General features: G+C 50.0%; 1 protein-coding gene across 5 annotated transcripts in view; it reads right to left on the bottom strand.

Moving 5' to 3' along the window:
* Positions 1-24,396, bottom strand: part of LOC130527270 (myosin-10-like) — a 30,209-nt gene extending 5,813 nt beyond the window's left edge. The window contains exons 1-29 of one of the 5 annotated variants that reach the window (XM_057035560.1): positions 24,007-24,396; positions 23,752-23,908; positions 22,604-22,631; positions 22,151-22,250; positions 21,962-21,994; positions 21,779-21,871; positions 21,502-21,565; positions 20,175-20,273; positions 19,914-20,057; positions 19,697-19,792; positions 18,783-18,901; positions 17,412-17,564; positions 17,066-17,239; positions 16,813-16,986; positions 15,695-15,809; positions 15,469-15,531; positions 10,831-11,024; positions 10,605-10,726; positions 10,460-10,529; positions 7,855-8,015; positions 7,581-7,689; positions 6,620-6,751; positions 6,292-6,498; positions 6,080-6,217; positions 4,225-4,348; positions 3,770-3,941; positions 2,023-2,235; positions 1,793-1,937; positions 1,504-1,710 (exon numbers count right to left, since the gene is read on the bottom strand). In XM_057035560.1, the coding sequence (XP_056891540.1) occupies positions 1,504-1,710; positions 1,793-1,937; positions 2,023-2,235; positions 3,770-3,941; positions 4,225-4,348; positions 6,080-6,217; positions 6,292-6,498; positions 6,620-6,751; positions 7,581-7,689; positions 7,855-8,015; positions 10,460-10,529; positions 10,605-10,726; positions 10,831-11,024; positions 15,469-15,531; positions 15,695-15,809; positions 16,813-16,986; positions 17,066-17,239; positions 17,412-17,564; positions 18,783-18,901; positions 19,697-19,792; positions 19,914-20,057; positions 20,175-20,273; positions 21,502-21,565; positions 21,779-21,871; positions 21,962-21,994; positions 22,151-22,250; positions 22,604-22,631; positions 23,752-23,908; positions 24,007-24,351 (3,951 nt within the window). In that variant the 5' untranslated portion in view covers positions 24,352-24,396. The remainder of the gene's footprint in view (positions 1-1,503; positions 1,711-1,792; positions 1,938-2,022; positions 2,236-3,769; positions 3,942-4,224; positions 4,349-6,079; positions 6,218-6,291; positions 6,499-6,619; positions 6,752-7,580; positions 7,690-7,854; positions 8,016-10,459; positions 10,530-10,604; positions 10,727-10,830; positions 11,025-15,468; positions 15,532-15,694; positions 15,810-16,812; positions 16,987-17,065; positions 17,240-17,411; positions 17,565-18,782; positions 18,902-19,696; positions 19,793-19,913; positions 20,058-20,174; positions 20,274-21,501; positions 21,566-21,778; positions 21,872-21,961; positions 21,995-22,150; positions 22,251-22,603; positions 22,632-23,751; positions 23,909-24,006) is intronic. The other 4 variants (XM_057035561.1, XM_057035564.1, XM_057035562.1 and 1 more) reach the window with 4 other exon arrangements.
* Between the last annotated feature and the right edge of the window lie 2,995 nt (positions 24,397-27,391).

The raw sequence follows: 27,391 nt of genomic DNA, 5'->3' as shown, positions 1-27,391 counted from the left end.
ATCCCAACCCTGATCCACCCTGTATCTGATCCATCCCAACCCTGATCCATCCCAACCTGATCCATCCCACCCTGATCCACCCTGTATCTGATCCATCCCAACCCTGATCCACCCTGTATCTGATCCATCCCAACCCTGATCCACCTGTATCTGATCCATCCCAACCCTGATCCATCCTGTATCTGATCCATCCCAACCCTGATCCATCCTGTATCTGATCCATCCTGTATCTGATCCATCCCAACCCTGATCCATCCTGTATCTGATCCATCCTGTATCTGATCCATCCCAACCCTGATCCATCCTGTATCTGATCCATCCCAACCCTGATCCATCCAACCCTGATCCATCCTGTATCTGATTCATCCCAACCCTGATCCATCCTGTATCTGATCCATCCCAACCTGATCCATCCTGTATCTGATCCATCCCAACCCTGATCCATCCCAAACTGATCCATCCCAAACCTGATCCATCCCACCCTGATCCATCCTGTATCTGATCCATCCCAACCCTGATCCATCCTGTATCTGATCCATCCCAACCCTGATCCATCCTGTATCTGATCCATCCCAAACCTGATCCATCCCAACCCTGATCCATCCCAACCCTGATCCATCCTGTATCTGATCCATCCCAAACCTGATCCAGTACATGCGGATGTCCCACTATCCTACTCAGGGTGAATTTAAGTGGGTTTAAGTTAAACGATGTGGGAGCTGATGAGCGAGGTCATGGTCACCATGAGGCCTGTCAGCTCTGAATGGGACTCAAACTGCTGAAGAAAATCCAGAAGCCACTGATTTGGACCACCTAGTTAGTTATCTGAGGGCTGGTTATCAGTGGAAGACTGAGTCATGGAGGCTTGCTCAGCAGTTCGGGTCCCGTTGGGCTACGTTCTACAGTAATGTTCCTGGTTAGGGGGTTAGGGGGTTAGGGTTAGGGGTTAGGGGGTTGGGGGGTTAGGGTTAGGTTAGGGGTTAGGGGTTAGGGGGTTGGGGGGTTGGGGTTAGGGGGTTGGGGTTAGGGGGTTAGGGTTAGGGGTTAGGGTTAGGGGTTAGGGTTAGGGTTAGGGGTTAGGGGGTTAGGGTTAGGGGGTTAGGGGTTAGGGTTAGGGGGTTAGGGTTAGGGGGTTAGGGGTTGGGGGTTAGGGGTTGGGGTTCTAACGGTGTTCCTGTTTGAAGCTGTGGGTTAGGGTTAGGGTTAGGGTTAGGGTTAGGGGGTTGGGGTTAGGGGGTTGGGGGGTTAGGGTTGGGGTTAGGGGGTTAGGGTTCTAACGGTGTTCCTGTTTGAAGCTGTGGGACCTCCAGCAGGGGTCAACATTACGTGACCTTTTCCATTCATTCCAAATTATTTATGGAACAAGAATAAAAGGTTCCAAAAAGCCCGTTTTTGTGGGCTGTAACGGTGATGGCGACCCGTGGCGTTGGTGGCCAGGTTTCAGGGCCGTCTCAGGACCGTGCGCCGCAGCAGGTTCTGTGTGCGTGGCGACTGGGCCGGTACCTGGAGCCTGTTGGAGCGTTGGCTCAGCTCTGCCTTGGTCCTCTCGGCCTCAGCAGCTCTGGACAGCAGCTCCTGCAGCTGAGACTCCACCTTCTTCCTCCTGGACTCGGACTCGGCCCTCGCCTGCTGCACGCTCTTCACCTCACACGCCAGGTCTTTGTTGTCACTCTCCAGATTCTGGATGCTTTTCTCCAAGGAGCCTTTGAACTAACGCAGGAGAGACGAGCTGTGCGTTTCTTCCGTGGAGCTCCGAGATGAGAGCTGCAGGTGGAGCAGGAGATGGACTCACCCTCTTGGCCTGCTCCAGCTGCTCAGACAGCTCCTCCAGCACACTGCTGTGTCTCTGTCTCATTTCCTGGACCTGGACGTTGTGGTTTTTCGTCTCCTCCTCGATGGCCTTCTTCAGCTCGGCGACTTCTTGCTCCCGTTTGGTTCTGCAAATAAAAATGAAAAAGTTCACGTACGTGTTGTCTGCACATCTTCTGCCAGGTCCCAAATGCAAGTGTTGAAGCTGGTCACCTGAGCTCCTGCTGGGCTGCTGTGGTGTCCAGGGTGTCCTCCAGCTCCGTCTTCAGGGCCTCCAGCTCCTCACTGAGGTCCCTCTTGAGTTTCTCTGCTTTAGTGCGACATATCTTCTCAGACTCCAGATCCTCTTGAAGCTCAGCCAGGTGGGCCTGAAGCTCTCGGATCTGCTTCAGAGCGTTGTTCTTCTGGGCTGTTTCATCATCACTCCTAATTGGACAGAAAACAAGTTGGCCAATGAAGAGGATTCTTTGGGTTCCAGGGACGATGAAGCCTCCAGTCACCCACACCAGGACTCACAGATCCTGGGGTCACTCAGTCTTTGGCTGCAGCAACAGGCAGAAAGATTTTTGGGCAACAACGTCCCAATCGTTATTTATATAGTTTTTATTTATTATTATATAGGGCCCATCCATCCCTCCATCCATCCATCCACCATCCATCCCTCCATCCATCCCTCCATCCACCATCCATCCCTCCATCCATCCACCCATCCCTCCATCCACCCCTCCATCCATCCCTCCCTCCATCCACCCCTCCATCCACCATCCATCCATCCATCCATCCACCATCCACCATCCATCCCTCCGTCCCTCCCTCCATCCATCCATCCCTCCCTCCATCCACCCCTCCATCCATCCATCCATCCCTCCATCCATCTATCCCTCCATCCACCATCCATCCATCCACCCATCCTCCATCCATCCATCCACCATCCATCCCTCCATCCACCCCTCCCTCCATCCATCATCCATCCATCCACCAACCATCCATCCATCCACCATCCCTCCATCCAGAGTCCTCAGAACCAGAGAAAGCAGAGCAGGAGCCAACAAGATTCCACCATCAGGATGTTGGGAAAGACGGTACAGCTGCTTCCAGCTGTTATCACAGAAATACAGATGGGTTGAACCTGACCCATATATGGGTTAGTTAACATTAAAATGGAAAAATTAAACAATTTGAGGGGTAAACTACAAGAAGCCTACACCAAAAAAATTAAAAACCAATGGTTTCTTGGATTAGGAAATGCAACAACCAAGAGCTGAGAAGCAACGTGGATGAATGGTCTTCAGGCCCTGAGACCAGAGCAACAGGGGCCCTGAGACCAGAGCAACAGGGGCCCTGAGACCAGAGCAACAGAGACTCTGAGACCAGAGCAACAGGGGCCCTGAGACCAGAGCAATAGGGGCCCTGAGACCAGAGCAACAGGGGCCCTGAGACCAGAGCAACAGGGGCCCTGAGACCAGCAACAGGGGCCCTGAGACCAGAGCAACAGGGGCCCTGAGACCAGAGCAACAGGGGCCCTGAGACCAGAGCAACAGGGGCTCTGAGACCAGAGCAACAGAGACTCTGAGACCAGAGCAACAGGGGCGCTGAGACCAGAGCAACAGGGGCTCTGAGACCAGAGCAACAGGGGCCCTGAGACCAGAGCAACAGGGGCCCTGAGACCAGAGCACAGGGGCCCTGAGACCAGAGCAACAGGGGCCCTGAGACCAGAGCAACAGGGGCCCTGAGACCAGAGCAATAGGGGCCAGGGTCTGGGACCCAGACAGGTACCAAGTTCTGTTCAGGGAGCACAAGAGTGACTTTGCAACCTCGCCTGGCCTTTATTCTGAAGTTGTTGGTGGACCCTCAGACTATGGTGCCAACACACTGAGCTGGTTCAGGTGTGGTCCAAATGTTCTGCAAGTTCAGACGGGATGACTACAACAAGGTTTTCAGTGTTGCCACGGTAACTGACCTGGACAGAGCAGACTGCATCTCCTCCTCTTTTACTGCCAGCTGAATCCTCATTTCTTCTGTCTGAGTCTGCAACTCGACGATCTGGTCCTGGAGGTCCGTCATCTCAGAGTCCAGCTTACGTTTGGCCTTCTCAAGCTCCTGACGCGTTTTCTCCTCCTTCTTTAGATGCTCTGAAGGACGTAAAGGCAGAAGAAGATCCTCAAAGTCTGCATGAAATCTGCTCAACGTGATCACTTCAGAGATCTGTTGAAGTTTGGCCATGACCAGCGAACACCAGCGATGTTACGACATCTCAGATACGCTCTTGGAGATGCACCTGGAGATGAGCTCACGTGTAGAAGACATTAGAAATCAACTTTATCTGAAGGTATTTTTATCAATGGAGAACACTTCAAAGTGTGGTCTTTGTCTCAAGGATTGACCACCAACAGCGTGATGGTGCGAGTCCCTCACCCTCCAGCTCAACGATCATCATCTCCTGCTTGTTCTTCAGCTTGCTGAGGTTCTTTGTTTTGTCCTCCTCTTCCGTCAGCTGGGAACTCATCTCACTGATCCTGTCATCCAGGAGCTTCTTCTCCTGTTGGAAAATAAACACATGTTTGAATATTCAGCTTCACGCTGCACCAACGTCCTTCGTTGTCCCGGATCCGCACGAGTCTCGTCGACACCTTAGAGGCTTGTTGCAGCATTTTGCCCCATCAAATAACCCTGCAAGCAGCCTGGGGCATCTGCGGCCTGGTCCGCCCACGTTGTCCTGCTAAAGCACCGAGATGACCTGGTGTTGGACAGCCTGACAACAGGCGGTCGTTGGGGAACTTCCAGAGCTGCTCACTCAGATCCCCACGTGGAGCAAAGGTTTGGTCCACCCTCATAAGATCAGCCTTCCTGCCCTGAACAGCAGAGACGTTCCCCCAGTTTCTCCAGTCAAACTAATCAAATGTGGAGCTACAACGGCTTTCATGGAGGTGCATCATGCTGGGGGAGTCACCTGTGTGCCCACAGCAGAGTAGTGATGTGGCACACCTTTGTCTTCTCGATCATGGCATCACACTAGCAAGATCATGAGGTCTGCTCAGCATCCACAGAGAAGAGCTCTGAGGAGGACACGGTGATTCGTGGCAACACTGTCGGCCTGTTGGAAGAGCGGGGATTTGACCCGACGCTCCAACAGGTGCTGGTACAGGTGCTGGAACCGTCTGACCTCCTGCTGAGAGGAGCAGACTGCTGGCGGGTCGCTCCAACAGGTGCTGGAACAGGTGCTGGAACCATCTGACCTCCTGCTGAGAGGAGCAGACTGCTGGCGGGTCGCTCCAACAGGTGCTAAACCATCTGACCTCCTGCTGAGAGGAGCAGACTGCTGGCGGGTCGCTCCAACAGGTGCTGGAACCATCTGACCTCCTGCTGAGAGGAGCAGACTGCTGGCGGGTCGCTCCAACAGGTGCTGGAACCATCTGACCTCCTGCTGAGAGGAGCAGACTGCTGGGGGTCGCTCCAACAGGTGCTGGAACCGTCTGACCTCCTGCTGAGAGGAGCAGACTGCTGGCGGGTCGCTCCAACAGGTGCTGGAACCATCTGACCTCCTGCTGAGAGGAGCAGACTGCTGGCGGGTCGCTCCAACAGGTGCTAAACCATCTGACCTCCTGCTGAGAGGAGCAGACTGCTGGTGGGTCGCTCCAACAGGTGCTGGAACCATCTGACCTCCTGCTGAGAGGAGCAGACTGCTGGCGGGTCGCTCCAACAGGTGCTGGAACCATCTGACCTCCTGCTGAGAGGAGCAGACTGCTGGCGGGTCGCTCCAACAGGTGCTGGAACCATCTGACCTCCTGCTGAGAGGAGCAGACTGCTGGCGGGTCGCTCCAACAGGTGCTGGAACCATCTGACCTCCTGCTGAGAGGAGCAGACTGCTGGCGGGTCGCTCCAACAGGTGCTAAACCATCTGACCTCCTGCTGAGAGGAGCAGACTGCTGGCGGGTCGCTCCAACAGGTGCTAAACCATCTGACCTCCTGCTGAGAGGAGCAGACTGCTGGCGGGTCGCTCCAACAGGTGCTGGAACCATCTGACCTCCTGCTGAGAGGAGCAGACTGCTGGCGGGTCGCTCCAACAGGTGCTAAACCATCTGACCTCCTGCTGAGAGGAGCAGACTGCTGGCGGGTCGCTCCAACAGGTGTTGGAACCATCTGACCTCCTGCTGAGAGGAGCAGACTGCTGGCGGGTCGCTCCAACTGAGAGAATCCTGCTGACAGCAGCGTTCCGTAGAGCGAGGGACTCTGCACATTATCCAGCATGTTGATCCACAACCTTACAAACCTTAAGTAATTTGGAGTTCTGGTCCTCCAGCAGCAGATTGTCCTCCTCCATTTTCTTTATCTTTGCGTCAGCTGTAACTTTATCCAGCTGTAACTTCTGCCTTACAGCTTCCTCTTCATCCAGCTGCTCCTCCAGGTCCTGTGAGAAGACAGAAAGGATATTTGATATTTCTCATTACGTGCATCCCTGGGAATGTTTGTTGAGAGAAACACCTGAATGTGCGCCTGCATCCTCTTTTTTTCATTCTGAAGACTCTGGTTCCTCTCCTCCTCTTCCTCCACCCTTGACTCAAGGTCATTCAGGATCTCCTCCAGTTCCTGCTTCCTCGTAAGCAGACGGACCCTCATCTCCTCAGCTTCTGCAAACAGCTCGGTCTCAGCATGGAGCTGCTCCGCTAAAATGTTCTTTTCTTCTAGTAGCTGGAGAACAGATCAGTCTCATTACAAGAAGAATGTAGCTCAGAGCACAAACTGGCTAATTAATAGAAATGACTGATCCTTCCTGTGGATCATATTTCAGAACAACAGAAGAGATGTTTACCTGTTGGTGTTTACTCTCCATTTCTACCAGCTCATTCTCCACCTTCAACTGCTTCTCCTTCACCTTCATCAGCTCTTCATCTTTGGCTTGCATCTCCTCCTCCTGCCTGGTGACCTGCAGCAACGGCTTCACCTAAAGGTATGAAGGAAGGAAAAGTCTAAATCTACAGCTTGGTGCCTCCCAAGCTGTGAAGATCCTGTGGGGACGCTCACACCCAGGCTGGTGCTTGTTTGTCCCCTCATCCAGGAGGTCCAGGAGCCTTCAGCTTTGGCTACTCAGGCTGGTGCAGAACCACCACAGTGTTAAACGCAATTTGGCTTTTTTTAAAGAATATTCGCTGCAACTGTTTGTGTGTTTACTCTCGTTCTGTCACCTTTATTTTATTTTTTATCCCTAAATATTATTTCTTTATTTAGTACATCACGGATACTACAGATACTCCGGAAACGGACCTGAGACACATCCACAAATGTAAGTGATGGATGAAAAACGTGGACAAACGAAATCAGAATGATGATGATTTGCATTCCTGAACAACTCTGAAGGCCCCTCTGTAGGCCCCTGTGAGGCCCCTGTGAAGGCCCCTCTGAAGGCCCCTCCGAAGGCCCCTGTGAAGGCCCCTGTGAAGGCCCCTCCGAAGGCCCCTGTGAAGGCCCCTCCGAAGGCCCCTCTGAAGGCCCCTCTGAAGGCCCCTGTGAAGGCCCCTCTGAAGGCCCCTCTGAAGGCCCCTATGAAGGCCCCTGTGAAGGCCCCTGTGAAGGCCCCTCCGAAGGCCCCTATGAAGGCCCCTCTGAAGGCCCCTCTGTATGGCCCCTCTGAAGGCCCCTGTGAAGGCCCCTGTGAAGGCCCCTCTGTATGGCCCCTCTGAAGGCCCCTGTGAAGGCCCCTCTGAAGGCCCCTGTGAAGGCCCCTGTGTATGGCCCCTATGATGGCCCCTGTGAAGGCCCCTGTGAAGCCTTACCTTGGTGAAGAGCCTCCACCACTGCCAGTGGCGCAGCTTCAGGTAGGCAGCACAGTTGCGCTGCAGAACTTTGAGGGCACTCAGCTGTTGCTGCTTCTTTGCAAAGGCTCTAAACACCAGTGGGAAAAAGTGAATGTGAAACAGTGGAAAAAGCTCAATTCACAAAGTTCAGCATGAACGTTTTTCTCCAACGCTTGTTCAGGTCACTGTGAAAATGAAATACTAAGATGTGTTATTACTAAGAAACAAGCAGGCGGTTGAATCTGCCCTTTACCTGCGTGCCAGGTATCCACGGCAGGCAGACTGGAAGTAGATGATTATATCAGTGATCTTCAGATCTCTCTCCTCCTCCAGATGAGCCAAAACGCCAGTTCGGAAGAAAATCTTACTCTGACCAATACGGAAAAGGTTTGGGTCCAGCTCCAGGGCGTGGATCTGTTCAAACATGTGGGCGGAGTTATTCATTTTCAGGACATCACATATGACTGCACGGCCTGCTGAAGAAGCCTCACGTTTAAAGGCAGATGAGGTGGTGAATGGGAGGTCTCATCTCAACTCTCATCACCACACTCATCATTCACTTCATCTCGCTAATACCACCTCCAGAGTTCGGTCTCTGCTACAGGCTACAGCCTGTTGGCGTTAGCCGCGAGCTACCTGCAGAGCACTAATGCGTCTGGTCCCTGTCTCTCTATTGGATCAGTACCTAAAGGTGTGCTGGGACCTGGATCTGTGGTTCGCCCTCCATACCCCAGTTACCACCTGGCTTTCTTTGTCTCAAAGTCAAAGGAAAGCATGGGAACCCCAGAGGTCTCAACCCTTCAGATGCGTCACAACATAACGGTACCCCGGGTGAGCAAAGAACCGGGCCAGTAATTCAGAACTGTGCAATAATAAAACCAGCATCATTCTGGCCAGAGCCAAGAGGAGGTGGAGAAACTTTAGACACGCCAGAGTCTCCATGTCCTGCTGAACCAAGCGTTGCTTTTGCTGCTAGCTAAATCTAGTTGGGCCTAGTCTGGAATTCATTCACAATTTGAGATCTCCTCCGTAGTTTGTGTGCTGCATCTGGGTCCTGCTTCTGCCTGTGACCCTGCCAGAGGACAAACTCCCGGAGTCAGATGACTAGGTTAGGGTTAGCTTAGGTTAGGGTTAGAGTTAGGGGTTAGTTAGGGTTAGGGTTAGCGGATTAGGGTTAGGGTTAGAGGGTTAGGGGTTTGGGGTTAGGTTTAGGGTTTAGTGGTTAGGGTTAGCTCTGTCAGGAAGGGTTAGGGTTAGGTTAGGGTTAGTGTTAGAGGGTGAGGGTTAGGTTAGGGTTAGGGTTAGAGGGTTAGGGTTTAGTTAGGGGTTAGGGTTTAGGGTTAGGTTAGGGTCAGGGTTAGCTCTGTCAGGAAGGGTTAGGGTTAGGTTAGGGTTAGTGTTAGAGGGTGAGGGTTAGGTTAGGGTTAGTGTTAGAGGGTTAGGGGTTAGTGTTAGAGGGTTAGGGTTTAGTTAGGGTTTAGGGTTAGGTTAGGGTCAGGGTTAGCTCTGTCAGGAAGGGTTAGGGTTAGGTTAGGGTTAGTGTTAGAGGGTGAGGGTTAGGTTAGGGGTTAGTGTTAGAGGGTTAGGGTTTAGTTAGGGGTTAGGGTTTAGGGTTAGGGGTTAGTGTTAGAGGGTTAGGGGTTAGTGTTAGAGGGTTAGGGTTTAGTTAGGGGTTAGTTAGGGTTTAGGGTTAGAGGGTTAGGGTTTAGTTAGGGTTTAGGGTTAGGTTAGGGTCAGGGTTAGCTCTGTCAGGAAGGGTTAGGGTTAGGTTAGGGTTAGTGTTAGAGGGTGAGGGTTAGGTTAGGTTAGGGTTAGAGTTAGGGGTTAGTTAGGGGTTAGGTTAGGGTTTAGTTAGGGGTTAGGGTTTAGGGTTAGGGGTTAGTGTTAGAGGGTTAGGGGTTAGTGTTAGAGGGTTAGGGTTTAGTTAGGGGTTAGGGTTTAGGGTTAGGGGTTAGTGTTAGAGGGTTAGGGGTTAGTGTTAGAGGGTTAGGGTTTAGTTAGGGTTTAGGGTTAGGTTAGGGTCAGGGTTAGCTCTGTCAGGCACTGCGAGAGGAATCCTCTTCTACTACGGATGAAATGGCTCAATGGTCAAGATTAAACATGCTCCTCATGTCCATCCCAGTGACGACTTGGTGACGTTTGACAGATGCAAAACTCTACCAGGCTTGGGAGGAAAGCGTTACCTTCCAGGCCTTAGTTTTACAGAACCGTCCCTCATGTGTACGTGTGCCCATGTGACCCCTGGATGCAAGAGATCAGGACGATGACACAGGTGTCTTGGGAAAATGTAGCCGCTTCCAAAGCATGAGGGAAGACACAACACCAATCAACCAGCATCACACAAGTCCCACAACAGACCAAAGTGGGGGTGATAGCGACACTGAGTGTAACCACCATGTCCACCAACTTCCTGGAGATAAGCATTTGCAGCCACAGCTGTAGAAAACCTTAAGGCTCAGGAGCACGATTGGCCAAGGACCACAGCATCGTAGGATCGGATCCTGATGCAGACGGTAATAACGCCTCTGAATACCGCTGTGCTACCAGTACAGCCCTGAGCCCAAATGTCATAGAAACCACCACAAGAGTTCCTTCTTCACAGTCAGACAGTTCATTGCTGTCCCGATGGTCGGTACCATAGTTTAACTCCATAGTTTACCTCAGTAATAGTCCCACTATTAGCTGAGAGAAGCCTTCATTCTGATTGGACTGACACCTGTTCCAACTCCTTGGCCGTATTTTGCTAGGCTAAAAAGGTCGTTGTTAGGATATCTAATTGTAATTATCATGAATTGAGCATATATGACTTTATATATGACTTTCACCAATAAAATACTACCATAACCTCTAAGACCTACCATTCGTTCACAGGCTTGTTTCCCATCCATGAATCCTTTGGGGATGGCGTTGGGTGTCAGGATCTCATATCTGGAAGCATGAGGGCAGATACACAATCAGCAGCTCTTCCTCTGACTAAAATACATCCTAAATGTTGGTGAATACCTCTGTCTGAACTCCTGGAACACAATACGGTTGGGGAAGCCCTGCCTGCAGATCCGAATTCCTTCTAGAACTCCATTGCATCTGAGCTGGTCCAAAACTAAATGAGGCTCCAATCTGCCAGCCTAAAAACCATTTTGACAAATGAATTTCTTGCACTGATGAGTCTTAATATTACAATATGAAAGCAGTTAAAGGTCCCCAGAAAAGCTTATAATAAAGGATTTACTCTTTTTTCATGGTTGGGGATGATGCAGCGCACAAAGTTGGGGTTAGTGTTCCTCAGAGTGGCCATCAGCCTGGTGAGCGACTCCTTGTAGAGCTGTCCCACGGTGCGGAACATCCCTTTCTTGGTTTTGTAGGTGGCTCCAAAGGCCGTCTCACTCATTCCTGCTACCTGGTCAAGGCCGACGATACGATCAACTGGAACAACACAGATAACTGCTCAGAGCGGGAACTTTAGCAGGAACAGAAGCATGAGGAGAATGCTTTCAGCAACAGTTGATGTGCACACAAAGATGTAGATGGATGAAGAAGGTTGGTTTCAAACAAACAAGAAGCACATGTCAATCATCTGAAGCATCACATGACTGGAGCTTCTGTGAATGACGAAGGATCTACACCTTCTGATAGCTCTACTAGAAATCAGGTCATTGACTAGAAATCAGGTCATTGACTCATTTTCTGATCTCATCACTAAACTTTAGCCAGTGGAGCAATTCTCTAATGCCAAAAGCTGGAGGAGATCACTCCTAGCTCCACCCGCAGCCACAGCAATGCTAACGCTAATGATGCACGTGGGATGTCTGAGGAAGCCATGGGTTGGATGGATTTCAGCAGACACATTCATCACTGAACGCAGGCTAACGAGTACTGAACGCCTGGATAGTTAAGGTTAAATAAGTAGTGAACGCCTGGATAGTTAAGGTAAAATAAGTACTGAACGCCTGGATAGTTAAGGTTAATAAGGAGTACTGAACGCCTGGATAGTTAGGTTTAATAAGTAGTGAATGCCTGGGTAGTTAAGGTTTAATAAGGAGTACTGAACGCCTGGATAGTTAAGGTTTAATAAGGAGTAGTGAACGCCTGGATAGTTAAGGTTTAATAAGGAGTGAACGCCTGGATAGTTAAGGTTTAATAAGGAGTACTGAACGCCTGGATAGTTAAGGTTAAATAAGTAGTGAACGCCTGGATAGTTAAGGTTTAATAAGTAGTGAACGCCTGGATAGTTAAGGTTTAATAAGGAGTGAACGCCTGGATAGTTAAGGTTAAATAAGTAGTGAACGCCTGGATAGTTAAGGTAAAATAAGTAGTGAACGCCTGGATAGTTAAGGTAAAATAAGTAGTGAACGGCTGGATAGTTAAGGTTAAATAAGTAGTGAACGCCTGGATAGTTAAGGTAAAATAAGTAGTGAACGCCTGGATAGTTAAGGTAAAATAAGTAGTGAACGCCTGGATAGTTAAGGTAAAATAAGTAGTGAACGCCTGGATAGTTAAGGTAGAATAAGTAGTGAACGCCTGGATAGTTAAGGTAAAATAAGTAGTGAACGCCTGGGTAGTTAAGGTTTAATAAGGAGTACTGAATGCCTGGATAGTTAAGGTTTAATAAGGAGTAGTGAACGCCTGGATAGTTAGGTTTAATAAGGAGGAGTGAACGCCTGGATAGTTAAGGTTTAATAGGAGTAGTGAACGCCTGGATAGTTAAGGTAGAATAAGTAGTGAACGCCTGGATAGTTAAGGTAAAATAAGTAGTGAACGCCTGGGTAGTTAAGGTTTAATAAGGAGTACTGAATGCCTGGATAGTTAAGGTTTAATAAGGAGTAGTGAACGCCTGGATAGTTAAGGTTTAATAAGGAGTGAACGCCTGGATAGTTAAGGTTTAATAAGGAGTAGTGAACGCCTGGATAGTTAAGGTTAAATAAGTAGTGTACGCCTGGATAGTTAAGGTTAAATAAGTAGTGAACGCCTGGATAGTTAAGGTTTAATAAGGAGTACTGAACGCCTGGATAGTTAAGGTTAAATAAGTAGTGAACGCCTGGATAGTTAAGGTTTAATAAGTAGTGAACGCCTGGATAGTTAAGGTTTAATAAGGAGTAGTGAACGCCTGGATAGTTAAGGTTAAATAAGTAGTGAACGCCTGGATAGTTAAGGTAAAATAAGTAGTGAACGCCTGGATAGTTAAGGTAAAATAAGTAGTGAACGCCTGGATAGTTAAGGTTTAATAAGGAGTAGTGAACGCCTGGATAGTTAAGGTTAAATAAGTAGTGAACGCCTGGATAGTTAAGGTTTAATAAGGAGTAGTGAACGCCTGGATAGTTAAGGTTAAATAAGTAGTGAACGCCTGGATAGTTAAGGTTTAATAAGGAGTATTGTACGCCTGGATAGTTAAGGTTTAATAAGGAGTATTGTACGCCTGGATAGTTAAGGTTAAATAAGTAGTGAATGCCTGGATAGTTAAGGTTTAATAAGGAGTATTGTACGCCTGGATAGTTAAGGTTAAATAAGTAGTGAACGCCTGGGTAGTTAAGGTTTAATAAGGAGTGAACGCCTGGATAGTTAAGGTTTAATAAGGAGTACTGAACGCCTGGATAGTTAAGGTTTAATAAGTAGTGAACGCCTGGATAGTTAAGGTTTAATAAGGAGTACTGAACGCCTGGATAGTTAAGGTTTAATAAGTAGTGAACGCCTGGATAGTTAAGGTTTAATAAGGAGTACTGAACGCCTGGATAGTTAAGGTTTAATAAGTAGTGAACGCCTGGATAGTTAAGGTTTATAAGGAGTAGTGAACGCCTGGATAGTTAAGGTTTAATAAGGAGTAGTGAACGCCTGGATAGTTAAGGTTAAATAAGTAGTGAACGCCTGGATAGTTAAGGTTTAATAAGGAGTATTGTATGCCTGGATAGTTAAGGTTAAATAAGTAGTGAATGCCTGGATAGTTAAGGTTTAATAAGGAGTATTGTACGCCTGGATAGTTAAGGTTAAATAAGCAGTGAATGCCTGGATAGTTAAGGTAAAATAAGTAGTGAACGCCTGGATGGAGTTAAGGTTTAATAAGGAGTACTGTACGCCTGGGTAGTTAAGGTTAAATAAGTAGTGAACGCCTGGGTAGTTAAGGTTTAATAAGGAGTGAATGCCTGGATAGTTAAGGTTAATAAGGAGTAGTGAACACCTGGATAGTTAAGGTTAATAAGGAGTACTGAACGCCTGGATAGTTAAGGTTAAATAAGTAGTGAACGCCTGGATAGTTAAGGTTTAATAAGGAGTGAACGCCTGGATAGTTAAGGCTAAATAAGGAGTAGTGAACGCCTGGATAGTTAAGGTTTATAAGTAGTGAACGCCTGGATAGTTAAGGTTTAATAAGGAGTAGCGAACGCCTGGATAGTTAAGGTTTAATAAGGAGTAGTGAACACCTGGATAGTTAAGGTTTAATAAGGAGTAGTGAACGCTGGATAGTTAAGGTTTAATAAGGAGTAGTGAACGCCTGGATAGTTAAGGTTTAATAAGGAGTAGTGAACGCCTGGATAGTTAAGGTTTAATAAGGAGTAAAGGCCTGGATAGTTAAGGTTTAATAAGGAGTAGTGAACGCCTGGATAGTTAAGGTTAAATAAGGAGTAAAGGCCTGGATAGTTAAGGTTTAATAAGGAGTAGTGAACGCCTGGATAGTTAAGGTTAAATAAGGAGTACTGAACGCCTGGATAGTTAAGGTTTAATAAGGAGTGAACGCCTGGATAGTTAATGTTTAATAAGGAGTAGTGAACGCCTGGATAGTTAAGGTTTAATAAGGAGTAGTAAACGCCTGGATAGTTAAGGTTTAATAAGGAGTAGTGAACGCCTGGATAGTGAAGGTTAATAAGGAGTAGTGAACGCCTGGATAGTTAAGGTTTAATAAGTAGTGAACGCCTGGACAGTTAAGGTTAAATAAGTAGTGAATGCCTGGATAGTTAAGGTTTAATAAGGAGTGAACGCCTGGATAGTTAAGGTTCAATAAGGAGTAGTGAACGCCTGGATAGTTAAGGTTTAATAAGGAGTAGTGAACGCCTGGGTAGTTAAGGTTTAATAAGGAGTAGTGAACGCCTGGGTAGTTAAGGTTTAATAAGGAGTACTGAACGCCTGGATAGTTAAGGTTAAATAAGTAGTGAACGCCTGGATAGTTAAGGTTTAATAAGGAGTGAACGCCTGGATAGTTAAGGTTTAATAAGGAGTAGTGAACGCCTGGATAGTTAAGGTTAAATAAGTAGTGAACGCCTGGATAGTTAAGGTTTAATAAGGAGTGAATGCCTGGATAGTTAAGGTTTAATAAGGAGTGAACGCCTGGATAGTTAAGGTTTAATAAAAGCTTTGCCTCTGGACCCACTAACCTGAGGTCCACAACAAATACTGACGCCTGCTTTTAATTCACCACCCGTGCTGGTGCCTGTGGCTGCATCATATGAGCATGGAGGAATAAATACTAGCAAGTTTGAAAACACTTGTGACCATGCAGAGATCACAGGACCATCTTCCAAGATAACACAGAGACAAATAAAGCAAACTAGCTGAGCAAGGCAGCTCTTTGCGGCTGCTGCTTGTTCAGAGACAAATGTAACTTTTGGCTGAGACAAGGAGCCATGCAGCAGGGGGCCAATGGCAGCCGTTCCACAGAAAACCAGACCTGGGCAAAAATATACCATCTATCAGACGTCCAAATACTCAGGAGGACGTCCAAATACTCAGGAGGACGTCCAAATACTCAGGAGGACGTCCAAATACTCAGGAGGACGTCCAAATACTCAGTAAAGCACGACTGATACTTTTAGACAACAACCAAATTGCCTGTTGCAGTCACTATTTTAGCCCAGGTCTGCTCCAGTCTGACCCGGTCATTCACCTGCCGGCTCATCCAGACTAGTGACATTGTCATAGAATGAAGCCCTTTGAATGTTCTGAATGTCTACAACAGAGAAAAGATTGATTAATTGATAATAGTGAGAAATGTGCAGCGCTGGCTCAACATACAGGCAGCAGGTAGTAGGTCTGACCGACGTACCGGAGGTCTCGTTAGCAGCATTAACATCTCGTTAGCAACATGGCAGTAACGTTTTAATGGCGCTCACCATCTTTCCAAAGTTCTGCCACAAATCTGTCAGCAGACTGATGCAGGAGTGTGGCCACATTGTCATTGAGGGGGTCCATGTTCTTCATCAGCCACTCGTCGGCCTTATAATCCACCTGCAGCACAAGTGAGAGGATGAAAGGAGGGTGGTGGCCACCCACCCATCAGCCAGCAGCCAGCCAGCCAGCAGCCAGCCACCCACCCATCATCCATCCAGCCAGCCAGCCAGCCAGCAGCCAGCCAGCCAGCAGCCAGCCAGCCAGCAGCCAGCCACCCACCCAGCAGCCAGCCATCCAGCCATCCAGCCAGCCATCCAGCCAGCCAGCCAGCAGCCAGCCAGCCAGCAGCCAGCCATCCAGCCACCCACCCAGCATCCATCCATCCAGCCAGCCATCCAGCCATCCATCCAGCCAGCCATCCACCCACCCAGCAGCCAGCCATCCAGCCAGCCAGCCACCCACCCATCATCCATCCACCCACCCACCCATCAGCCAGCCATCCATCCACCCACCATCTCTCCACCCACCCACCCACCACCCACCCATCATCATCCATCCATCCATCCATCCATCATCCACCCATCTCTCCACCCACCCACCCATCATCCATCCAGCCAGCCACCCACCCAGCCATCCAGCCACCCACCCAGCATCCATCCATCCACCACCCATCATCCATCCATCCATCATCCATCCAGCCATCCACCCACCCACCACCCATCATCCATCCATCCACCATCATCCATCCACCCACCCATCATCCATCCACCCATCATCCATCCATCCATCCACCCACCATCATCCATCCACCACCCACCCACCCATCATCCATCCATCCATCCATCCATCCATCCATCCATCCATCCACCCACCCACCCACCCATCCATCTCTCCACCCACCCATCCATTCATCCATCCATCCATCCATCATCCACCCATCTCTCCACCCACCCATCCATCTCTCCACCCACCCATCCATCCATCTCTCCACCCACCCATCCATCTCTCCACCCACCCATCTCTCCACCCACCCATCTCTCCACCCACCCATCCATCCATCCATCTCTCCACCCACCCACCCACCTCTCTCAGGAGTCTTGGGGAGATGAAACAAGCGTACCTTGCCAGCGTAGTGGATGATGCAGAAATCTGCTTTATCTTTGAGTTGCCTCGGCTTTTGGAATTTGGCGTGAGAGCCCTGCTCCTGGATGAGCTTCTCCACAAATGTCTTGTCTGTGGCCTTAGGAAACCAGCACTCTTCATCCAGCAGAGCTAACACACCAGGAGGATGTGCCTGCAAACGTTTCAGAGAAGCTGAAACTTCGAATCCTTCAAATTCAGCATGTGATTTTACTGTGTCTCCTGAGACGCACCGGTCTCTCAATGAGGTCAATGCACGGCTGCAGGTCAAGTCCGAAGTCGATGAAGCTCCACTCAATGCCCTCCCTCTGGTACTCTTCCTGCTCCAGGATGAACATGGTGTGGTTGAAAAGCTGCTGCAGCTTCTCATTGGTGTAGTTAATGCAGAGCTGTTCAAACGAGTTAAGCTGGAGTGATGCAGAAACAAAAGAGAAGGGTTAGGGTTGGGGTTAGGGTTGGGGTTGGGGTTGGGGTTGGGGTTGGGGTTAGGGTTGGGGTTAGCGCTGACCCCACTGACAACAAAAAACCTTGATGGTCAACAACACAAACACAAAGAGAACAAGCTGAAAAAACAAAAACCTGGAAAATTTCAAAGCCGGCAATATCCAGGATGCCTATGAAGGAAGCGCCCTGTCTCTTGGTTCGGTCTAGAGCTCTGTTGACGCGATGAACCAGCCAGCGGAACAGGCGCTCGTACGTGGCTTTAGCCAAGGCCTCAACAGCAAAGTCAGCCTGCCGGACAAGAGCAGATCAGAGGAGAGAAACCACAGGCAACAATGTAAGAGGGTGGACTCAACAATTCTGCACGACCCCACAGAGGGTTAGGGGTTAGGGGTAGGGGTTGGTGTTAGAGGTTAGGGGTTAGGGGTTAAGGGTAAGAGGTTAGGGGTTGGGGGTTAGGGGTTAGGGGTTAGGGGTAGGGGTTGGTGTTAGAGGTTAGGGGTTAAGGGTAAGAGGTTAGGGGTTGGGGGTTAGGGGTTAGGGGTTAGGGTTGGGGGTAGGGGTTAGGGGTAGGGGTTAAGGGTTAGGGGTAGGGGTTAGGGGTTAAGGGTAGGGGTTAGGGGTAGGGGTTGGGGTTGGGGGTAGGGGTTAGTGGTTAGGGGTAGTGGTTAGGGGTTAGGGGTTAGGGGTTGGGGGTTAGGGTTGGGGGTTAGGGTTGGGGTTGGGGGTTAGGGGTTAGGGGTTAGGGGTTAGGGGTTAGGGGTTAGGGGTTAGGGGTTAGGGGTTGGGGGTAGGGGTTAAGGGTTAGGGGTTAGTGGTTAGGGGTTAGTGGTTAGGGGTTAGGGTTGGGGTTGGGGTTGGGGGTAGGGGTTAGTGGTTAGGGGTAGTGGTTAGGGGTTAGGGGTTGGGGTTAGGGGTTGGGGGTGGGAACGGAACGGTGCTAAATCAGACACGTCTTTGATCTCTGTTCAGAAGGCAGTCACGCTATCCTTGGTTACTACTGCCTATATACGCCACACAGCAAAAATATCAATGCAACACTTTTCCCCCACTTGCTTTGGCTCACATTTTCTTGAGCTGACCAAAATCCACCCACCCCTACAGGTGTGTCACAAGATGCTGATCAGACAGCACGACTGTTGCACACGCCTGCCTTAAGAGTTGAACAGCAGGTTAAAATAACCTGTTTCAGCTCTTAAGAATAAGAATAGGGGCTTTTGTGGTCACTGTCATGGCCTTCATGTACACCTCCATCCCTATACATTCTAACAGAGCTCATTCACACAAGACCTAGAAACATGACAAAATGGTGAAGCTAACTCTACATCCTGTGTTTTCAATGGGGAGACTGTAAATGCAAACGTAATGAGTTTACATGCTTTTCTCTCTCAAATAGAACCAGTGGCTCAACGATCTCTACGATATAATTCTAGACTATATGCTATACATGCGATGGACCGGCTCCAGACTACGAGGTGGGTCATTTCAGAACAATGATAAATGACTGACCTGCTCTTTGGTCTGTGCTTTCTGGACATAATCTCTTCCCACTTTGATCCGTGGAGACAGGATGGCTCTGCTGAACTCCATCACATTCATGCCCAGAAGATGACACAGCTTTTGAGCAGCTGAGGACACAGAGGGAGATCTCACAAAGGGATCAATCAAGCCTTTAGAACTAAAGAATCAATCAAAGCTGGTGGATCAATTCCAGTCAGCTGCCATTTAAAAACATCAAAATTGAAAATAAAATAAAGACATGATGACTGGAGCTCGAGGAAAAGTCAAAAGTGCAAAATCCTCTTGAGCTAGAAGTATTTAAAGCTGCTTCCTTGATTCTGAATTTGCTGCATACAACATAGCGTAGCGCAGCTATGGCTAATTAGCATGTGGTAATTAATAATCACACCCTTTAAAGCTTCCATTTTTCATGTTACGGCACAAACTTAGATGCTTTTTATGTGAAAAACACAAAGTGTTACATTAGGATCTATTTCAGGGTTAGGGTTAGTTAGGGTTAGGGTTAAAGCAGGGTTAGGGTTAGTTAGGGTTAAAGCAGGGTTAGGGTTAAAGCAGGGTTAGGGTTAGTTAGGGTTAAAGCAGGGTAAGGGTTAAAGCAGGGTTAGGGTTAGTTAGGGTTAAAGCAGGTTAGGGTTAAAGCAGGGTTAGGGTTAGTTAGGGTTAGGGTTAAAGCAAGGTTAGGGTTAGAGCAGGGTAAGGGTTAAAGCAGGGTTAGGGTTAGGGTTAAAGCAAGGTTAGGGTTAGTTAGGGTTAAAGCAGGGTTAGGGTTAAGGTTAGGGTGGTAACGTTTCCAGGAGAAGGAACACTACGCTACCCAAACAGCAGGCAGAGGATGGGGAAAGCAAAGGAACGAGTGTGTTTCACGCGCGTGCGTGTGTGTGTGTGTGTGTGTGTGAACCCACCAGTATTATCAGGCATAGAAGCTTGTTCAGTGTTCCTCTCGTTCTTAAAGACAATGTTTCCAAACTGAAGCACAGCCGACACCACTTTCAACATGGCTACAGGAAACAGAACAAATCCCACAGTGAAATGAGACTTTTTCCAAACCTCTGGGCTTTTCTAAGCGTTCATCATGGCTCCACTCTGATTATGTTAGCTTAACTACGCATGCTAACATACACAGAATCTCTTCATGGGCAAAGCTCATGATGTGCATGGCGTCCATGGTCTCCTGGAAGTTGTCTTTGTCCTGCTGGCCAGGAATTGGGACGTGACCATTGGAGAGGAAACGGTAGTTGTTGAATCCTTCCAAAAGTAAGTCCGCTGTGATAAGAAGGATAACCGTCAACCATCTGGCTTGTTCCTTTTCCCAGGATTAACATGGTTCATTTCTTCTAATGTGAACTTGACCAGCATGTTTGAAGGCATGAGTACGCTCACATCTGAGATGCTCTCCAGCTCCGGCCAGCAGCTGGTAAAACACATGGAAGGTGCGCTCGTCTTTGGCCTGCCGGATGGCTCGGGACTTCTCCAGCAGGTCTGGCAGAGGCCTGGTTAAAGGAAACGTCTGTGCAATGTTCGACCTAGCAGATGGCAGTCCCCCTAGACACCAGCAAGGTCATCTGCAAGGTCATCTGCAAGGTCAGCTACACGGTCATCTGCAAGGTCAGCTACAAGGTCAGCTACACGGTCATCTGCAAGGTCAGCTACACGGTCAGCTACAAGGTCAGCTACAAGGTCAGCTACAACGGTCAGCTACAAGGTCAGCTACAAGGTCAGCTACACGGTCATCTGCAAGGTCAGCTACACGGCATCTGCAAGGTCAGCTACACGGTCAGCTACAAGGTCAGCTACACGGTCATCTGCAAGGTCAGCTACACGGTCATCTGCAAGGTCAGCTACAAGGTCAGCTACATGGTCATCTGCAAGGTCATCTACACGGTCAGCTACACGGTCATCTGCAAGGTCAGCTACACGGTCAGCTACACGGTCATCTGCAAGGTCAGCTACACGGTCATCTGCAAGGTCAGCTACACGGTCAGCTACAGGTCAGCTACAAGGTCAGCTACACGGTCATCTGCAAGGTCAGCTACACGGTCAGCTACAAGGTCAGCTACACGGTCAGCTGCAAGGTCAGCTACACGGTCAGCTACAAGGTCAGCTACACGGTCAGCTACAAGGTCAGCTACACGGTCATCTGCAAGGTCAGCTACACGGTCAGCTACAAGGTCAGCTACACGGTCAGCTACAAGGTCAGCTACAAGGTCATCTGCAAGGTCAGCTACACGGTCAGCTACACGGTCAGCTACACGGTCATCTGCAAGGTCAGCTACACGGTCAGCTACACGGTCAGCTACAAGGTCAGCTACACGGTCAGCTACACGGTCAGCTACACGGTCAGCTGCAAGGTCAGCTACACGGTCATCTGCAAGGTCAGCTACACGGTCATCTGCAAGGTCAGCTACACGGTCAGCTACACGGTCAGCTACACGGTCAGCTGCAAGGTCAGCTACACGGTCATCTGCAAGGTCAGCTACAAGGTCAGCTACACGGTCAGCTACAAGGTCAGCTACAAGGTCATCTGCAAGGTCAGCTGCAAGGTCAGCTACATGGTCATCTGCAAGGTCAGCTACACGGTCATCTGCAAGGTCAGCTACACGGTCATCTGCAAGGTCAGCTACACGGTCATCTGCAAGGTCAGCTACAAGGTCATCCTCCAGGTCTGATAACAACAGCTGGAGGCTCTGCAGGCCTCCAAAACAGATACAGGTTTCAATATTGGCTCCAACAATGTATCCGGTCACATCAAAGTTGATGCGGATGAATTTCCCCTGTCAAATGAAAGAAAGACAAAGCTTTAGACACCAAAGAACTTGAGGAAATGAGTGCAGGAACCCAGATAGCCAGTGGTGCAGTATAATCTGGGCCAGATTATTTCAACGAGGCAAGTTTGCAGTTTTACGATGAAAACGGTGTTTTAGTTTCTACCTGCTTCCATTTTACACCATCTAAATATAGATCAGCCTTCTGCTTGGTTTACTCACAAATCGTGATGAGTTGTCATTTTTCACCGTCTTCGCGTTCCCAAAAGATTCCAGGATGGGGTTTGCTTGCAGAAGCTGGTGTTCCAGTTCCCCCTGAAGGACAGACAGGAAGTGAGTTCTGGTGAAACTGAGCGATCTAAAGACCTGCTGTGACCTTTAAAGAAACACTAGAAGAAGACTTGCCTGTAGTTTGAGCGGCTTTGGTGATTCTGGCTGCTTGTGAACAGATAAGTCATGATTAGATGCAGACACAGCTCGCACCCACAGCCACAACGGATCAGCGTTACTTATAAAGTCATCGATTGACAATCGCAAATATTGATTGGCACAGGTCCTGATTATTCCACACGGGAGTAGCGCCAGGATACTTACAGGAACGTGATCTTTTCTTCCTTTGTGGGAGGAGGCCACATGTGCCAGATACTGAATGACCTTTTTAGTGTTTTCCGTCTTGCCAGCTCCAGACTCGCCTCTGGAATGAAATATGGAACACACACATGGGCTTTTTCCATTTTCATGGCTGCACACAAATTTTCAGAGACTGTTGGTGAATGTTGGTCCTCAAAGTCCAGACGGATCCTCTGAAGCCAGCAATGCAATGCTGCAAATTCCATTAATGACCATTTGTGGTTGTTTACAACCTATAAAATGTTTGAAATTCTGCTCTGCCAAATAATTTGGACCAATTTAAGTTTCTATTTTTGTCTGATGACTACAATAATATTCCGACTCATTTCCAATCATTTAGGAAAATCAAAGGAAGCCTCATCTGCAGAACCTTCTGCATGTGCACGTGAATACAAAGAGTCCAGGATGAACACTCACGTGCACAGGATGGACTGGTCCTCTCGGTCTGTGGAGACAGGGGAGGAGGACACGTATATAAGAATATATCAAGTATATTGACCACATGCACAACATCTGGAAGGTATTAGTGCACGTGGCTGGAGCTGGACACCTTCCCCAGGAACCACCTGGTACTGATGGCTTTGACCCCAGGTGCCTTTCCACCAGAGTACCGGCTCTGCACCGCTCAACGGGACACCATGGTACCGGTTCATGGTAACCATGGTAACATGGCGGTTCGAAGCCTCTGTGACATCATGACCACGTCAACACAGCTCATTGTTCTTCTCTGATAAAAGACTGTTCTTAACAGAGCGGCAACACATGATCCAATAAAGGTGAACTTACGTTAGACACGAGAAACCTCCTCCCTGACGTGGACTGGACATATCAAGAGTGACAGGATGCTAGTCCTCCTTAAATATCCGGAACGTCTCTTTTCCAAACCTACTGGCCTCTTTCTCCCATCTGGTAGACTCCAGAATCATTTCTGGAGTCTGCCAGAGTCTACCAGAGTCTGCCAGAGTCTGCCAGAGTCTACCAGAGTCTGCCGGAGTCTACCAGAGTCTGCCGGAGTCTACCAGAGTCTGCCAGGGTCTGTCAGAGTCTGCCAGAGTCTGTCAGGGTCTGCCAGGGTCTGCCAGAGTCTACACAGTCTGCCAGAGTCTACCAGAGTCTGCCAGGGTCTGTCAGAGTCTGCCAGAGTCTCCAAGTCTGCCAGCTGCCAGAGTCTATCAGAGTCTACCAGAGTCTGCCAGAGTCTGCCAGAGTCTACCAGAGTCTACCAGAGTCTACCAGAGTCTGCCAGAGTCTACCAGAGTCTGCCAGAGTCTGCCAGAGTCTGCCAGGGTCTGTCAGAGTCTACCACAGTCTGCCAGAGTCTACCAGAGTCTGCCAGAGTCTGCCAGAGTCTGCCAGAGTCTACCAGAGTCTACCAGAGTCTACCAGAGTCTGCCAGAGTCTACCAGAGTTGCCAGAGTCTGCCAGAGTCTGCCGGAGTCTACCAGAGTCTGTCGGAGTCTACCGGAGTCTACCGGAGTCTACCGGAGTCTGCCAGAGCACGGGCGCCACAAACTTTCAGATGGAAAATAATGATCTTTTTAAAGCTCCTAAAGGCTCAGACTCACCTTGCAGCATGCACCTGTACGCAGACTCTGAAATAGCGTAGATGTGGGGGGGCATTTCGTGCCTTTTCTTGCCTCTGTACATCTCGATAATGTTGTCGGAGTAGATCGGCAGGTTCTTGTAGGGATTAATGACCACACAGAAGAGACCCGAGTAAGTCTGCAAACGGAGAAAGAACAAGCAGCCAATCAGCCGTCCCGAATGGGGGCGCGGTCCAGAGGTGCCAGGATCCCCGTGAACGAACCACGTGCACTTACGTAGATCAGGCCGGAGTAGTAGCGGTCTTTGAGGTTGTGGAGCACCGAGGCCTCGTTCAGACAGGTCAGCTCGGCCATGTCCTCCACTTTACTGAACTTGGGTGGATTCATCTTCTGGATGTCGTCCTTGTTCACCACGGCCTTCTTCCCGTTCTCTGCCAGCTCCACCACCACTTCATCCCCACGTTCCTCTCCAACACTGGCAGCTTCAAAGCCGTGGCGTTCTGATGGAATCCACACCAGCCTCTTGGCGGTCCAGTCAGCCTGTGCGGTCGGGTTGTAGACCAGAGCGCGATCTACAAAGAGGTACTGCTCCGGGTCCTCCTGCTCGCTCCGCTGCGACATGACTGCTGGGCTCCCAGGAAGCCTCGGCTCACCTGGCAGCAGGGCGGGAAAACATGGATTACATCCCATAATACTTGTGTGTGGTCACTGTGAGCATCATGAAGCCAAGGAGGGATGGTTCCAGCAGCCCCCCCCCTCCTCCACTCCCTTTACTCATCGACGTCTCCATCACAGACGCTGCAGCCCTGCGCCGCTGATCTGGGATCAAGGATCTGGGATCAAGGATCTGGGATCAAGGACTCTGCTCCAGCAGCAGCTCCATGAACCAGCACGTGAACATAGATCGGTCAATAAGTGATCGATCGATTGAGAGACATTGGTGATCGCACTTCAATAAAGTGGATTTGATGACTGCAGTGATGATGATGATTACAGTGATGATGATCACAGTGATGATGATGACGGTGGACCAGCTCAGGGTGGACCAGCTCTGGGTGGACCAGCTCAGGGTGGACCAGCTCATGCTGGACCAGCTCAGGGTGGACCAGCTCAGGGTGGACCAGCTCATGCTGACCAGCTCAGGGTGGACCAGATCAGGGTGGACCAGCTCATGCTGGACCAGCTCATGATGGACCAGCTCAGGGTGGACCAGCTCTGGGTGGACCAGCTCAGGGTGGACCAGATCAGGGTGGACCAGCTCATGCTGGACCAGCTCAGGGTGGACCAGCTCAGGGTGGACCAGCTCATGCTGGACCAGCTCAGGTGGACCAGCTCATGCTGGACCAGCTCAGGGTGGACCAGCTCAGGGTGGACCAGCTCAGGCTGGACCAGCTCAGGCTGGACCAGCTCAGGCTGGACCAGCTCAGGGTGGACCAGCTCAGGCTGGACCAGCTCAGGGTGGACCAGCTCATGCTGGACCAGCTCAGGCTGGACCAGCTCAGGGTGGACCAGCTCATGCTGGACCAGCTCAGGGGGACCAGCTCAGGTGGACCAGCTCAGGGTGGACCAGCTCAGGGTGGACCAGCTCAGGCTGGACCAGCTCAGGGTGGACCAGCTCAGGCTGGACCAGCTCAGGCTGGACCAGCTCAGGGTGGACCAGCTCAGGGTGGACCTCAGGCTGGACCAGCTCAGGGTGGACCAGCTCTGGTGGACCAGCTCAGGTGGACCAGCTCAGGCTGGACCAGCTCAGGGTGGACCAGCTCATGCTGGACCAGCTCAGGCTGGACCAGCTCAGGGTGGACCAGCTCAGGGTGGACCAGCTCAGGGTGGACCAGCTCAGGCTGGACCAGCTCAGGCTGGACCAGCTCAGGCTGGACCAGCTCAGGTGGACCAGCTCAGGCTGGACCAGCTCAGGGGGACCAGCTCAGGGTGGACCAGCTCAGGGTGGACCAGCTCAGGCTGGACCAGCTCAGGCGTGGACCAGCTCAGGGTGGACCAGCTCAGGCTGGACCAGCTCAGGGTGGACCAGCTCAGGGTGGACCAGCTCAGGGTGGACCAGCTCAGGCTGGACCAGCTCAGGGGGACCAGCTCAGGCTGGACCAGCTCAGGGTGGACCAGCTCAGGCTGGACCAGCTCAGGGTGGACCAGCTCAGGCTGGACCAGCTCAGGGTGGACCAGCTCAGGCTGGACCAGCTCAGGCTGGACCAGCTCAGGCTGGACCAGCTCAGGGTGTTGTTAGCTGAGTGTTCCCTTTAAAACTGCACCAGCTTTACATAAGAGACCCTTTGATGACCACTGTTCTATCTTTAACATCCGGGCCTCGTTTCCGCCCCCGGCCGCTCCAGAACCTCCCACATACACAGAAACACCATCAAGACAACAGGAGGGTTTTTAGAAGAAACATTTTTTTCCTCTCTAGGAGAAGAAAAGGTAAAACTCTTGAAAATACAGACGGATCGTCGGCTAAATGAGTGGCTAATTTAAGGTTCTGCATAGATTAAAATGCAGGTTTATTTAGGGACGTTTCACTGGGGTTCATACTTGTTAATGACTTTTAGGTTTAGATTTGAGACCTTTTGAATATTCCCAGCTGATGTGTTGGCAATTGTAAATATATTTTTTGAAGATCGCATGAACTTTGGAAAAGAGTTCTTATTCATTTGAAGTAAATTTAAAGGACTTTAATTGCAAACTGTCACAATAAGCAGAACTAACTGCGTTTATAGTTTAAACACTTGGGATGCTCTTCATCTCAGCAGCAGATATATTAACAGAATCTTGTGTGAAGGCACAAATCACTGGTTTAGCCTGAAAATCCGGGTCAGGATCCAGAGATCACTGTGATCACTGCATCCTTTCATCCCCCCCCCAGGACGGGCGAGCTGCACCGACCCTAAACCCACTTTAACAGGACTCCATCACCCTCCCTGCTGCACCGACCCTAAACCCACTTTAACAGGACTCCATCACCCTCCCTGCTGCACCGACCCTAAACCCACTTTAACAGGACTCATCACCCTCCCTGCTGCACCGACCCTAAACCCACTTTAACAGGACTCATCACCCTCCCTGCTGCACCGACCCTAAACCCACTTTAACAGACTCCATCACCCTCCCTGCTGCACCGACCCTAAACCCACTTTAACAGGACTCCATCACCCTCCCTGCTGCACCGACCCTAAACCCACTTTAACAGGACTCATCACCCTCCCTGCTGCACCGACCCTAAACCCACTTAACAGGACTCCATCACCCTCCCTGCTGCACCGACCCTAAACCCACTTTAACAGGACTCCATCACCCTCCCTGCTGCACCGACCTAAACCCACTTTAACAGGACTCCATCACCCTCCCTGCTGCACCGGCTATGCTAGCTGGCTAGCTGCTAAATGTATTAGCTTAAAGTTGGCGTGCCGAGCTTTATTCATCCAAACTGGTGCCAGCACAAAGCACGGAAACAGCTACGAGTGGCCAGATTCACCGTGTCAATTAAAAAAATAACATCAGGTCGGATGTAAAGGAAAACTGTGTCCATGGATTTCAAGAGATTTACGGAGGAGCCTCCGCCAATATTGGATGGTGGATGAGAGCTGGCGGAGGCTGCTGGGATACAGCGGGCGAGCTGTGATAAAGTACATTCTCCTTCGGGTTAACCCGACCC

This window comes from Takifugu flavidus, chromosome 6 (assembly GCF_003711565.1).
Source record: "Takifugu flavidus isolate HTHZ2018 chromosome 6, ASM371156v2, whole genome shotgun sequence".
NCBI classification, from domain to species: domain Eukaryota; kingdom Metazoa; phylum Chordata; class Actinopteri; order Tetraodontiformes; family Tetraodontidae; genus Takifugu; species Takifugu flavidus.
Note: the sequence above shows the minus strand (reverse complement) of the source record. Positions and strands in the feature narration are given on the sequence as shown.